The following is a 14,211-nucleotide window of genomic DNA, read 5'->3' as shown; positions in this document are numbered from 1 at the left end:
TTTTGTACCTCATGCTATTTATTGGGGTCTGTGGTGGACATCATTCTATATATTGGGGGCTGTGGTGGTGACCATACTATATATTAGGGGTTGTTGTGAATATATCGTAAGGGTGGCTGTGATGACCATCATACTGTATATGGGAACAGTGTGAGGAGTGGTTACAGTTGAAGAGGGCAGTGTTCTGGGTAGTATGAGGGCATAGTGTGAAAAGGGGCAGAGACTGGATATGAAGTGGGGACAGCGTGAAATGGAGGCACGATATGGAGAGGGGTTAGCATGGTGGGAGGACAGTGTGGAGATATAGAAAGTGTCATGGAAAATTAGAGAGGGGACAGCCATGGTATAGGCCCTGGTTCATAACGGCAGATGGTGTGGCGGTTATAGCTGATAATGGAGGTGATATACCATAGGAGGCTTATTTAGGCTCATAATATGGGCAGGTATTTTTTGCAGAGTGCATTTTAATAACACTATTTTTAAGGGTACTGTGTCGGGATGTGCCGCAAAAGACCCGAGAAAAGGGAGATCTGCAGAGAACAGCTGTGGATGTGAAAAGTCCTCATAGCATTTAGATGACTTCAAAGAAGATGTAATCTATAAGGTACCTGGATGTAAATGTTTATTTGTGATACTAATTGTCATCAGTACTGTGGTTCCTGTATGGTCTGATGATGGCTGTTAATAACAACTCTCAGTATCTCCTTACCATTGTTAAGAACATACCGGGAGTTGTAGGTTAATGTGATACAATTGTTTATGGGGCTAACTTGATATTACAATTCATTGTTGTACTAAGCTTAGTTCTTGTATTCAAGTACTCTTGGTTCTGGTCATGTATTCATGGTGGCTCAAGTGACATAGTCAAGTACTGATGTGGGTCTGTTAATGCAATCATATACTGATGGTGGATTTAGTGATGCATTCATGTACTAATGGTGGGTCTGGTGACGCACTTATGTACTGATGGTGGTTATGGTGACGTATTCATGTATTCATGGTTCTGGTGACATTCAAGTACTGATGGTTGTTTTGGTGATGTATTTATTTACTGATGATGTTTCTGGTGGCATATTCATGTACGTTTGATGAATCTGGTGCTCTAATTATGTACTGATGATGATTTTGGCTTCATATTCATGTACAGATGATGGTTTGGTGATGAATATATCAACACAATGATCATCACTACACGAACAACCATCATTACAATGTATTGTCACCAGAACCAGAATACATAATCAGAACCATCATCCTTTTTGTGTGAGCTATGTTGGTTGCGTGACAGACGCCCAAACCATCAGACGTATCCCTTTATTTATGATGTTGGTCTGTTTATTTTCCATTAGGGTATTTGCCAAATGTTGAACACCTTAATTGATTAACTGAAATGATTATAGTTATGTTTAATCAATTTCCATAACTGTCTTTGGGTTCTACATTTAAAATATAGGATGCCAGGGATGAATATCACTATTTTTGTTCTGTATTGTGTAAATGGTCTTCAAAAAATGATTCTCTAACTAACTTTGAAATTACACTCCCTGTTAAAGGGAACCGGTCAGCAGGATTGTGCATAGTAACCTACACACAGTGTACAGTCAGCACCATTACACTGATTAAAATGATACCTTGGTTGATGAAATCCATCTTGTAGTTTTCTTTAATCTTTATTTTCAGTTTTAATGACATTCTTGTGCCCTAAGGCAGGGTTGGTGTATGTGGTGCTCTGATTATATATTCATAATGCAGACTGCTGACAGGTCACTGATCCCTCAGTGACCTGCCCCTAGTTTGCATAATGAATACCTAACATACTGAAGAAAGAGACAAAAAACACTTTTGCAGGCTGGTGCCAGCCATGGCCCCTGCTCTTCAGCATAATCACGTTTAGTGTGGCAACAATACATTTTATTGATGTTATCCAGCTAGGGAAAAAAAACAAATTGCAGTAGCAGCTATAAGTGTCTATAGCTGTCATTGATAGCTACTACTGCGCAGATGCAGGCGGTGCCATCTTGGAGGAGGAATTTTTTTCTTCTCCAGTAAGATGGCGCTATCGGCACATGTGCAGTAGAAGCTCTTGGTGTCTAGCTGTCATCTGAGAGCTGCTACTGCACAGGTGGCACCATCTTGGAGGAGGAATATTTTTTTCAAGTAAGATGACACTGCTGGAAGTAGCAGCAATCGGATCACAGCTAGATACTGAGAGCTGTTACTGCGCAGGTGTGGAGGCGCCATTTTCAAATAGTTTTTTTTCCCCTAGCTAGATAACATCAAGAAAATGTATTATTAACACACTAAACATGCGATTATGTTGCAGAGCAGGTGCCACGGCCTGCACCTGCCTGCAGAAGCATTTTTTGTCTCTTTCTTCAGTATGTTAGGTATTCATTATGCAAACTAGGGGGCAGTGAGGGAGCAGTGACCTGTCAGCAGTCTGCATTATGAATATTTAATCAGAGCACCACATGAAGACCCCCCACAGGCCGCCCCGGAGCACGAGCATATAATTAACTCAAAACTGAAAATAAGGATTAAACAACAACCACAAGACGGATTTCATCAACCAAGGTATCATTATAATCAGTATAACGGCGCCAATCTGACACTATGTGTAGGTTACTGAGCACAATCCTGCTGACAGGTTCGCTTTAAGACACATTCCTAAAGTGCAGTGCTATTTGCTTCATCTGCCTAAGGCACCAAAACACTTTGTCCCTGCCCTGCTATATTGTGACATGATCTATGTATGCTTTTATAGAAGACACAAATGTTTGCAGTGGCCAAATATAGCTATTCTGACCTAAATTCTCAAGTGGTTGGATTGTGTGATTTACCGAAGAAGAAATATCTTTCACCTATAAATTAAGCAAACTGAATTAGGTGTACCGTCTATCTGCAGGCTTTTTTTTTTTAATCTATAGTATGGAATTCATTAACTTCATGCACTTATTTATTATGTCCTCTATATAAAAAAGCAAAGGTCCCATAGTGTACAACAGCATGAAACACAGAAAATACCAGCAGGGCTAATATCACATAGGGACGTGTACACTTATCTCAGGAAACAAACCTGCCATCAGGATAAATGACAGTCTAGGTACTTCTCAGGCACGCTTTGGACACAAAGCACTTTTAATGGGAAATGGCTAGGCTCCAAGGGGTTACAAGTTCTGTATTAGTCACTGCAATTATCAATACTAATTAGTGCCTCACATTACAAAAATGCCACAAGTAAACACATTTAATTAATTCCCTGGCCCCGTCTCACTTAGCGATTTACCAACGATCACGACCAGCGATACGACCTGGCTGTGATCGTTGGTAAGTCGCTGTGTGGTCGCTGGGGAGCTGTCACACAGACAGCTCTCTCCAGCGACCAACGATCAGGGGAACGACTTCGGCATCGTTGAAACTGTCTTCAATGATGCCGAAGTCCCCCTGCAGCACCCGGGTAACCAGGGTAAACATCGGGTTACTAAGCGCAGGGCCGCGCTTAGTAACCCGATGTTTACCCTGGTTACCAAAAAAACCAAACAGTACATACTCGCCTTTCGGTGTCCAGGTCCCTCGCCGTCTGCTTCCTGCTCTGACAGTGCCGGCCGTACACTGAGAGCAGAGCGCAGCGGTGACGTCACTGCTGTGCTCTCACTTCTCACTGTACGGCCGGCAGTCAGTCAGAGCAGGAAGCAGACGGCAAGGGACCTGACGGACATCAGAAGGCGAGTATGTACTGTTTGTTTTTTTTTTACATTTACGCTGGTAACCAGGGTAAACATCGGGTTACTAAGCGCGGCCCTGCGCTTAGTAACCCGATGTTTACCCTGGTTACCAGTGAAGACATCGCTGGATTGGTGTCACACACACCGATTCAGCGATGTCAGCGGGGCCTCAACGACCAAAAAAAGGTCCAGGCCATTCCGACACGACCAGCGATCTCGCAGCAGGGGCCTGATCGCTGGTACGTGTCACACATAGCGAGATCGCTACTGAGGTCGCTGTTGCGTCACAAAACTTGTGACTCAGCAGCGATCTCGCTAGCGATCTCGCTATGTGAGACGGGGCCTTTAGCCAGACTGTGTACTTCCTGATCTCCAATAGATACAAGGCAGAAAGTTCTGGAGAAAATAAACCAACATTCTGCATTCATACACAGACTAAATGACTGATTCTACACGCTAAGGGGAAGTGCCATTAACAAATTGGATTGCCCAAATTCTAAGCCTCCTCCTTAAATTGCAAATTAGCACTTGATTTTACAATTCCAAAGTTGCAAACATTTTTCAAAGAAATGTTCTTTGAAATATCCAAATCTTTCCCAGTGGCCAACGGTGCGATATATTCTGGTGAAGTTCCTATAATCTGGTCCTATTTTAGACTAACAATCAAATTATTTGAGCTTAACAATAATGATCACATAAACATATATTAGGTACACTATCTAAGCAATTGATTTTTTTTTTGCGTGTGTTCATATTATTTAGTAGCATGGTATGTCCAGCAGTTCCAAAGACAATGAAATGAGTGGCAGTCGAGCATGCACCCTACCGTCACAATGTGTCTCTCAGTGGTCAGGCCCCACCAATCTAAAAATTATCATCAAATATTGTAAAACTGATTCTTAGCACATTGAATTTGATATAAATTTGGATTTTATTGAATACAAATATTTGAGAGTTCGATTTGCGCATATCCAGCTAAATGGATGTTATTTTACTAGATTCTAAGATCTTGGAACGAGTAAATCCTCCAATAAATTCTTATACTCATCTTTCTTTGGCCCTTCCCTTTTCTGTCCAGCTGAAGTCATTGGTCTTCCTTCATCTGATAGTCTCCTGTCTCTTCTTCTCTGGTCTGGTCCTCTGAGTTTGCAGCCACTGCGTAAGTCTCATGAAGTCATGAGGGGTGTGACTCATGTCAATAACATGTACTGTATCCAATGAGGTCACGTGGGATGGGACACATGTTGCCCCAAGTGACCAAGTGGGGGATAATCAGAAGCAGGGCCTACTGGTAGACCATAAGGGAAGAAAGACCAGACTGGAGAACATGGAAGAGGAGCATCGGCAGTACAGGTATGCCAAGGAGAGGAAACTATAAGAGTTTATAATTTTTTTATTTCTACCAAACAATTCTGATTTATAGTCTAACCGAATGTTTTCCTTGAGTGTTGAATGTTGACCTGCTCTCTTGACAAAGCTAGATATCTCAGACTGTGTGAGTCATAGAGAATATCATATGATATGTGTATTAAAAGCAAAAATTAACTTTACATTTAAATGGTAAAGTGTCATTTTATGTAAAAAGTATTTGCAATTTTACATGTATAGATGCTGTCTAAAAAACACAATAAAAAGGGTAAATGGAAAAGTTGAATACAGCTTCTTGCTTTTTTTTCTAATAACATAATAGTCTTAAGTAATACAAAGTCTGGACAGTTCCCTTTTTATTTTATTAGTGTACTTTTCTCTTTTTATGTTAGTTGCTTAGAGACAGTTTTATGCCTGGAAGACAAGCTCGGTGCTTTCTAAACTGGAAATACAGGCTGAAATCACGATTCTTCTAGCTAAGCATAAGGGCTATGAGAGCGTGCATCCAACCACACAATATACATTCTCTGAAGAGAAAGAGGGTGAGGTGAAGGCAATGGAAATGTCTTCAAGTGATTAGCATTGAAGAATGGCATCAGTATATAGCTTGGCAGTATGTCAATTGCATAGTACATGTTCCTACATCTGTGACTTAAATGATCTCACACCTGAAACCTGAAAGTAGAGTCCTTAAAATGGATAAAAAGTTATGTCCTCTAAATGTGCGTATTTTGTGATGATGGATAATTGTGCATTGTATATTATTGCAATCTATTATGTATCTATAGTATTACTGGAGATCTAATTTACCGTGAATAAATTATAAGAGATTTAAGCGTTCTAATGGGTATGAAATTGATCAAAATATACTTTAGTATACACCATTGGATTGCACTGGTGGGTCAGTTTCTAACTTAGGCCGGGGTCACACTTTTGCAAGTGCAATGCGAGAAACTCGCGCCTGAATAACCGGCACTGCCGCCGGCACTCGGACCGGAGTGTACAGCTGAATGCAGCAGTACCGGGTATTGATGCGAGAGGCTAGCGCAAATTTATCGCATTGCACTCGCAAGTGTGACCCCGGCCTTACAGAGAGCCTGTCACTTGACATTAACATGTATATTCTTTACCTCGTGCAAATGCAACTGTTCTTATGAATATGGCATCTTTTTTATTCTTCTTTCCGATGCCTCTGTGTTCCTTAGAAATGGCTCCCTCTTTTCTGTGTATAAATGTAGTATTTTTAGCAAAATGAGCATGATCCTAAAAAACTCCAACATAGGAGGGTTGAGGACCATGCTCAGTTGGCTAAAATGACAAAATTTATATAGAAGAAAAGAAGAGAGGGCTATATCTCAGGGATGGAGATATTCAAGAATAAAAGAAAAAGAACACTGGATTCAAAAGAACAAAAAATGGCAAGTGACAGGGCCTAAATGCAATATCACGTACATATTCGTCATGGGCACATGTCAATTTATGGTATATGGATTGGTGGGATAAGCTGCAGGAACTCGCCTAATATACACAGCCGGATTCTATCTGTAACTGCCAGGATCAGCATTCTCAATGATCCTGGCAGTTTAACACCTTATATGCCACTGCCAATAGTGTATGTAATGGTGTCTAAGTATATTAAGATACTTACTATTCACAATATGTTCCAATTTCCATCACTGCTCTGATTCTCTTTTGGACCGCTTGACTCCTTTGCTGACTCGCACAGTGTCTACAGTGTAGAGCGCTAGCTCCTTTACCAGCATAAGTCTATGAACATGGATCCATAGACTTATGGAAGACTCAGACGGCTGTATAACTCAGGAGAGAATCGCAACACAATGCTCAGACTGGCCATCAGCTCTCCCGACCTGAACGTGACAGCTGCATAGAAATACATGCTGTCACACTCTAGCTGGGTTCGCTGATGGCCAGTCCGACCATTGGCTTGCAATGATCCTCATCTGAGTTATATGCTGTCTGACTCTTCCCTTATCCTGAGAAAATGACTTTTGATCCACATATGAAAACTTGTGTGATGCGGCTAGTCCGATTTGACATCACAACGTCCAGAAGAGGACCAGAGGAACACTGGAAACCGTTAGACAGCAATCGGTAAGTATTTTAATATGCTTAGACACCATTATAAAAATACATATGAGGAATTACGGAATACAAACTTTGATGAGACTTCTTCTATAAATGTCCAGAAAGATCATGTAGAGTGTTCCTCAACTCCAGTCCTCAAGAGCCACCAACAGGTCATGTTTTCAGGATTTCCTTAGTATTGCACAGGTAGTGGAATTAATGCTTGAGCAGGTGATGAAATTATCACCTGTGCAATACTAAGGATATCCTGAAAACATGAGCTGTTGGTGGGACTTGAGGGCCGGAGTTGGGGAACACCGATGTAGACTGCAGATAGAGCCTGATGCTTTTTCCTTAGACTTTTGTTTTCATATTCTTATTATGGATAAGGATCCCCACTGTAGGGCTACAGAGCACTCTGCTTGCCAGAATTGCCCCATAATCATCTCTTTCCTGGAATAATCAGCTATATGTATGTTTCTTTGTGTCCCTGCTGAATAATCTGAGCACTTAATGGAAATGCATTGTGCTCTTTGTTTTCACTGTCTGCCACTTCTGAAATTACAATGGGACATGGCTATCCTTTTTAGCTCAGACTCCAGAGTGAAAGAAAATCCGTTCCATAGGGAAAAATGTGTAATAATGCAAATGACAAGGGAACATATCGTTACATTTTTTGGTTAAAACTTTGCTGTATACGACGCTTTCCTTGTTACTCAAACATAGAAATCGAACATTTCTTGCTAAGGTCACTTTGCATTCTACAGCCGTGAAGGCAGGATGCTGGAAGAAACAATTGTGAGCACAAGTTGAAGATTTTCAACCAAAGTTCAAAAGTGCTGCTCGCAAAAAGAAGATAAATTTACGATGCCAATCTCATTACATCTGAAAAACGGAAAACAATTAAATTATGACATTTTTCATGCACTATGCTTTTCATCTCTCATTTAACAAAGCCACAGATTAATGGGTCACAACATGATGCCATAATGATGATCTAGTACCCAACATGCTCTGGGAGAGACTAGCATTGCAAACAAACATACATAAAAAAGAAGAAGGCAAGAAAAGAAATGCAAGTATTTTGACAGGTTTTGATTTCAAAACACTGCACATAACATCACAATGTCATAACCAAGAAAATTATTGTACACAAATTACAATATACAGAACACAGTATACAGGCATGCTGAAATCAACCAGTAACATAAGCTGCAATATTACTGTTTTTTGTGCAAAATTCTGAAAACAACATGACAAAATCACAGACTAAATTGTATTTGACGTGTATGTAGAAGTTATTCTAATTGTATTAGTGTTATGCTGTTTTGACCCCAATATGACTAACTTCCCTTTTGCCACTAGAGGGCGGTGAATGTAAGTGTAGTAATTATGAGGGTTGGAATTAGACTACAGTATTTCATTATAATGATTAATTCCCCTCTAAAATGTAAAGTGCTGCGGAATATGTTGGCGCTTAAATTATTATTATTAATAATAATAATAATTCTAATTAATTAATGTACCTATTTATTAATTTTCAGTTTTTTTCTGGTGTATGGGGGGATAATTGACAGTACAATGTTCTCTGTGTTGTCTGCTTGGCTTCTAGAAACCCCAATATTTCCTCCTATCACATTCAGCTGTATGGAAGGATCCAAGAGGCTCTTTTGGAGACAGTAATAAGAAAAAAGTGCTCTGTATGTGACCAGCGAATATAACTCCGGCCCCTTCTGAAATAGAATAGGAGTTCCTGTGCTAGCGCATATATAGCACTAATCAGTTGACGAACAAGTAAAACGCTTGCTTGACAGCTAATTGGATTGTTTATGTGGACCCTAAAATCACTGTTGGAAGGAACACATCTCATTGTGTACTAGCTGCACATGGAACGGAGACTGAATGACTGTGTTAAAGGGAATCTGTCACCAGGTTTTCTAGAGACCTTGATTTCTATCATATGTCACTTACTGGGAAGCAGTTTTGACAAAATCACAGTTTTATCAGCAGGAGATTATCATTATACAACTAGTAAATCTGATGCCAGGTAGTCAACCATATTCATGAGCTTTGCATAACCCCGCCCCACCACTGATTGGCAGGTTTCTGCCTATGCACACTGTACACAGAAAGCTGTCAATCAGTAGTGTGAGTGAGGTTATACTAAGTTCAGCATTCAGAAAACTGCTAGATCTACAGCAGAGAAAACAATGATTGTATCAAAATGGAAGCAAGCAGCCCAGTAAGTGATACATGACTGGAATTAGGGTTGCAACTAGCGATGAAGGAATATGCTCGGATAAACTGCTATCCAAGCACGCTCGGGTGCTAACCGACTGTCTCGGAGTTCTCGAATAACATGTTCGAGTCAGAGTGGCTGCATGTCTCACAGCTGTTCCACAGCCACAAGACATGCAGCCACGGGGACTGGAACATATTTTTCGAGCATGCCGAAGACACTCGGTTAGCACCCGAGCATGCTTGGATAACATCTTATCCGAGCACGTGCGCTCATCACTAGTAGCTACCCCTACATTATGCTGCTTTCTGATGGGGTAGCAAGAACCTGGTGACTGATTCCCTTAGACAAATGTTCAGTCTCTAAACAGTATCCAATCGGCACTCAGTATGGGTATAAATCTGTAAGTGTGAACACACTTTTAGGTGGCACTTACCCCTCCTTTTGTGGCGGTCCAACTATTGACCGTGATTTACAGACCGGCAGCGAATCTACTGATCCGGACATTCAGGCTCATATATGCCTATGAGGCAGTTAAGTTCTGGTCAGTAGATCTGCGGTCAATCACAGTTCTCGGACCGTGACAAGCAGCTTATGAATGAGCAGGCATACTGATGCTACAAACATGCAGGGATTTCACGGCCAATTTTTCATTTTGAATCACATATATTTTCCATATTTCATATTTTTACATAGTAACCAGCGGCTTCTTTTTGCTAAAAGGCTGATTTTTTCTTTTACAATTTCCTTTGTGATCATTGAAAGCAGCGCACTTCTTGGAATGTGAGCACTGCCATGGATCTGTCAGAGCATAACCGAATTCCTAGAAAGTGTGATTGATCACGGGTGGTTGTGTTACTAGGTATGCTAGGTTTGCTTTTCTACCTCCGTGTATTTTGTTTTTCCGCAATGTACAAGCAGGATTCATCGAAAATGCATCTATAAGAGAATGTGCACTGTGTACACGGCGGCGCTATGAGGCCGGAAAATGGTCAGCATAATCCGTCTTGCGGTTCACAGGCTTTGAGTTGCTGGAGTTTTAGCTCTTACATCGAAGATTCTTCCTCTGCTGAAGTAGTTAAAAAGATGTCTTAGCTTAGACAACTTAAATATCACTTTGATAAAGTGGGAACCAATTTTCTGTGTAGGATTTCAAAGATATAATTGCCCGGCCGCAGCGGGCCAAGCTGTAATTTTAGAAGTCAGTGCTCTGTTTCACAACGAACCTTTCTTTTTAATGTTTGGGATAATTGCACCACAAGCACAGGTGGCATTGTAGCAATGCGGCACGGCATTTGTAGGCATTTCTTCATTGGGAGTTAAATGAACGCAATATTTCAGATTTCTCGGGGCCGATATGACATGCTCCAGAAACAAAGGACATTTAGATAAATGACAAACATGAATCGGCTTTATCCTGGGGCCTTGTAGTTTTATTTTACTTTTCAGGCAAATAAATTGTGTAGAGCTCCACTTCTGCTTTAGTATATTATTACCTGGTGACTTCTACCTCTCGCTTTATCTTTATTTCGGAGGCTCATTTCATTTCATTGCTATTCACACGGGTTCTTTTATTCAGCATTTAAATGTGTATAGCGTTAATGTTAAGACAACAGCTATTCTGGCTGGAAATAAAAGCGTGCAGCCTAAAATATAGAGGCTGACATGTCCTGTGTCCACAAGTGAAAGACTAGGTGTCACTGGTGATTTAAAATCGGAAGCTCTCCCGAGAAGCTGCCTGCTGGCTGTTGATTTAGGTCTGTTGAACCATGGAGACCTTAAGACTGGTAATTGCAGGGTTATTTGACATGGAGCAGTGATATTAATCAGCCATATTGTCTTTTCAAGACACATTTATGAGAAATAAAAGAGATCGCTATGATACTGGTGGTTTGGCCATGGAGATTAAGGGTAATATATGACACTGCGCAGTATGTCATGCATTACCTGGCTTTCTGAATGGCTTTTTGTCAGCTAACACAGCTCGTTTTAAGTGGGTAATGCAGTTCCTCCTAGTGATGGCCTTTATAGAAAGTGTGGCCTTTATAAAAAGTATGGCCTTTACATTAGTATGCCACTTTGTGCTCTGAGACTATATAACCGTGAAAGAAGATTCAAGTCCTGTGATTTTAAATGAAAATAACTATCTCCTCAGCATCTTATAAATGCCATAATAAAGTCATACTAGATTAATCAGTTCTGCATACTTAAGACCTCCAAAAATGACAATTAGAAGGCTGCCACTAGGCTCCTTCTCCCTGGCACAAGGTACATTGCCCTGCCCTGTCAGACATCTTCTGCTCATCAATAAGCACTTTAGACGGCCATTTAAATGATCCTTCTATTACAGCTTCCTTAGGCCATGTGCACACTACCATATTTTCCGTTTAAGTCTGACCCGTCAAAACATTAGATCGTACTTGGACCAATGTTATTCTATGGGGCCGCGCACATATCCAATCGCAGCTTGTCCACGTTTGATTCGACATCTGAATGCAGTCCAATTTCAGGGCACTGAAATGATAGAGAAGATGGAGAAATCTTGTTCTCCATCTTCTCCTGTGTTTTCCGGTTCTCTCATCCAAGAGAACCTAGATCACACTATGCTGACACTGATCAAGCTTTGATCAGTGTCATTTTCACTATCGACCCATCTTTATCGGGTGAGAGAATTTACGCTTGTATGACCCTAGCCTTAGCAAGTAGGATCAGTTTTCATTAAGTAGGTAGAAAATGGTGGTAAGCGGAAAAACCTCTTTAAGTGAAAAATTATTTACATTTGACTTGGCATTTTTCCCCCCCAATAAGTTAAGTATTAGCAAATGTCTCTAGTATTGTTTTTCACTGGGGAAATTAAGGGCCCAACATTAAAATAAAGCAATCTGTCCATTATTTCCCCAAAAATCTGATTGATTCTAAGAGTGAAAGCTCGGTACACACTGTGTTTGTGCCCACTTTCGGGCGCATAGACTCAGGATGGAGCTATGTACCCAACAGTAGTCACAGTCGGGATGGAGGCTGCGGCATCTGTCCATTATAGGAACCCATTATAAGAAAACATATACTACACTGTCCCTCTGTATAGGAAAGAATAGTCTTATGTGCTTTCCTATACAATAAAACAGACAATATGGAGACTATACCTGCCAGAGGCTGAAAGATCACAGGTTTAGCCTTTGTCTGGTGAACTTGGGCCCATGGGAATGTTACACTATACGATGGGAAAAGCTCCCACTCTATATTGTAGGTTCTGTGCACAGACGCAGTGTATACTTAGCCTTAGATATGCTTGAGTATTGCGTATGTTCTGTTACTTAGATTCCAGTTCCCTACCTAGACAAGCCCGGAGGTGCTAACTTATACTGCCATTACCTATGTAAATGGGGCATGAAACTGAGTAGAAGAAATGTTTTGTCTGCTTTAGACAAGTAGAATTCTGCTTCGTGAGGGATTAATGTGCCAATAAAATCCAACCACTTTGTATTTGAAATGAATGTGCAGATGGGATGTGTTGTACCTGAATGAATGTAGAGTACGTAGTTCTATGTGACCTGGCTGCCCGATCACTTGCAATGAAAAAGCTTCAATGAATGGTGTAAAGAGTGTCAGAGAGAAGTCTGGGGTCTTTACATCTGTGATTGTCATGTTAACAGTCTGAACAGGAGAGAATGACTTTTGTTTTTACCCAATTATTTGCACAAAGAAGACAAAGAAAGGGCAGATGATACAGTACCTCCATGGTCTGAGACTGGTGCATGGCTTTGATTGCATTCTGTGCCATTGCCCTTGTAGAAAATGTAACAAACGCACAGCCTGTGGGGACAAGGGGACAGGGGGCAGGAAAGACAAAAAAAAACAACAAGACAAAAGGGTTGGACGCTTGTTAAACCAACACAATCTACGAGAACGGCCACAAGACGACACTGTTCTCAGTAGTACATAAAAGTAACAACTCCTGGATTTTTTTTTAGTGGTTTGGTACTTACAGTGCTGACTTGCTAATCCGACCATAGAAGAAAGGAAAAAAAAACAAAACAAAAACAAAATGGGGAAGTGTTCTTTTCAGCCACAGGTGGACACACATATTTAGAGAGATAGAGCTACAAATATTCAATCACTGATCATTTCATTTTCACATGATTGAAAGCGTCAAAATAAATCACCATTTATAGCAGGATCAAGTTGTACTATGGGACTCACCTAATACTGGAAATATACACTATGGCTATATATATATATTAATATTTATGGTAGTATCAGTTAGGTCAGTGGGAATGTGATTTCTGTACTTTATAATATCCAATTTATTCTTCTTTCTATTCACACTGATAGTCAAACTGATATATAGTTGACACACTAGCTAAAAAGGTCAGTCCTGTGCTCTGTAATTCTGATCCCTTTGAGAGAATTACAACCCTGAAGTGTGGATTGAGAACCAGTAGCCACCACTGCAACCTATAGAAAAAATGTCCTATCTGAAGCCCTAAAACCACTGTCATATTGTTATTCAGGATACTGAAAAGTTGGTTTGTGAAGATGTGACTGTCTAAAATGTCACTTGCAGCATAAAGGAAAAATTACATTTATAAGGTAGAAAAAACTATCTGTTAGTAGTCATGTGGGCGGTCCCTGTCCCTGGGAGTAGCCAAGCATATCTATTTTGAAAACCAGTTTTAGCACCATCTGGAGCACTTTCAGAACGCACGCCTTGAATGTTGCTGGGGCGGTTTACCAGTCTGGACTGTTGACAGTCCTGAGACGGGACTGCCCACATGACTGCTTTATTTTTTCCTT

General features: G+C 40.7%; 1 protein-coding gene across 50 annotated transcripts in view; it reads right to left on the bottom strand.

Annotated features, from left to right (window-relative positions):
- CELF2 (CUGBP Elav-like family member 2) overlaps positions 1-14,211 on the bottom strand; it is a 632,182-nt gene that overhangs the window by 86,989 nt on the left and 530,982 nt on the right. For 26 of the 50 annotated variants that reach the window (XM_077264513.1, XM_077264552.1, XM_077264526.1 and 23 more), the window contains one exon: positions 13,151-13,230. In XM_077264513.1, the coding sequence (XP_077120628.1) occupies positions 13,151-13,230 (80 nt within the window). Of the gene's footprint in view, positions 1-13,150; positions 13,231-13,403; positions 13,416-14,211 lie in introns of all 50 variants that reach the window. The other 24 variants (XM_077264514.1, XM_077264512.1, XM_077264519.1 and 21 more) reach the window with 1 other exon arrangement.

The sequence above is a fragment of the Ranitomeya variabilis genome, chromosome 5, assembly GCF_051348905.1.
Source record: "Ranitomeya variabilis isolate aRanVar5 chromosome 5, aRanVar5.hap1, whole genome shotgun sequence".
Taxonomy (NCBI): domain Eukaryota; kingdom Metazoa; phylum Chordata; class Amphibia; order Anura; family Dendrobatidae; genus Ranitomeya; species Ranitomeya variabilis.
The sequence above is the reverse complement of the archived record's forward strand: the minus strand, read 5'-3'. Positions and strand labels throughout refer to the sequence as shown.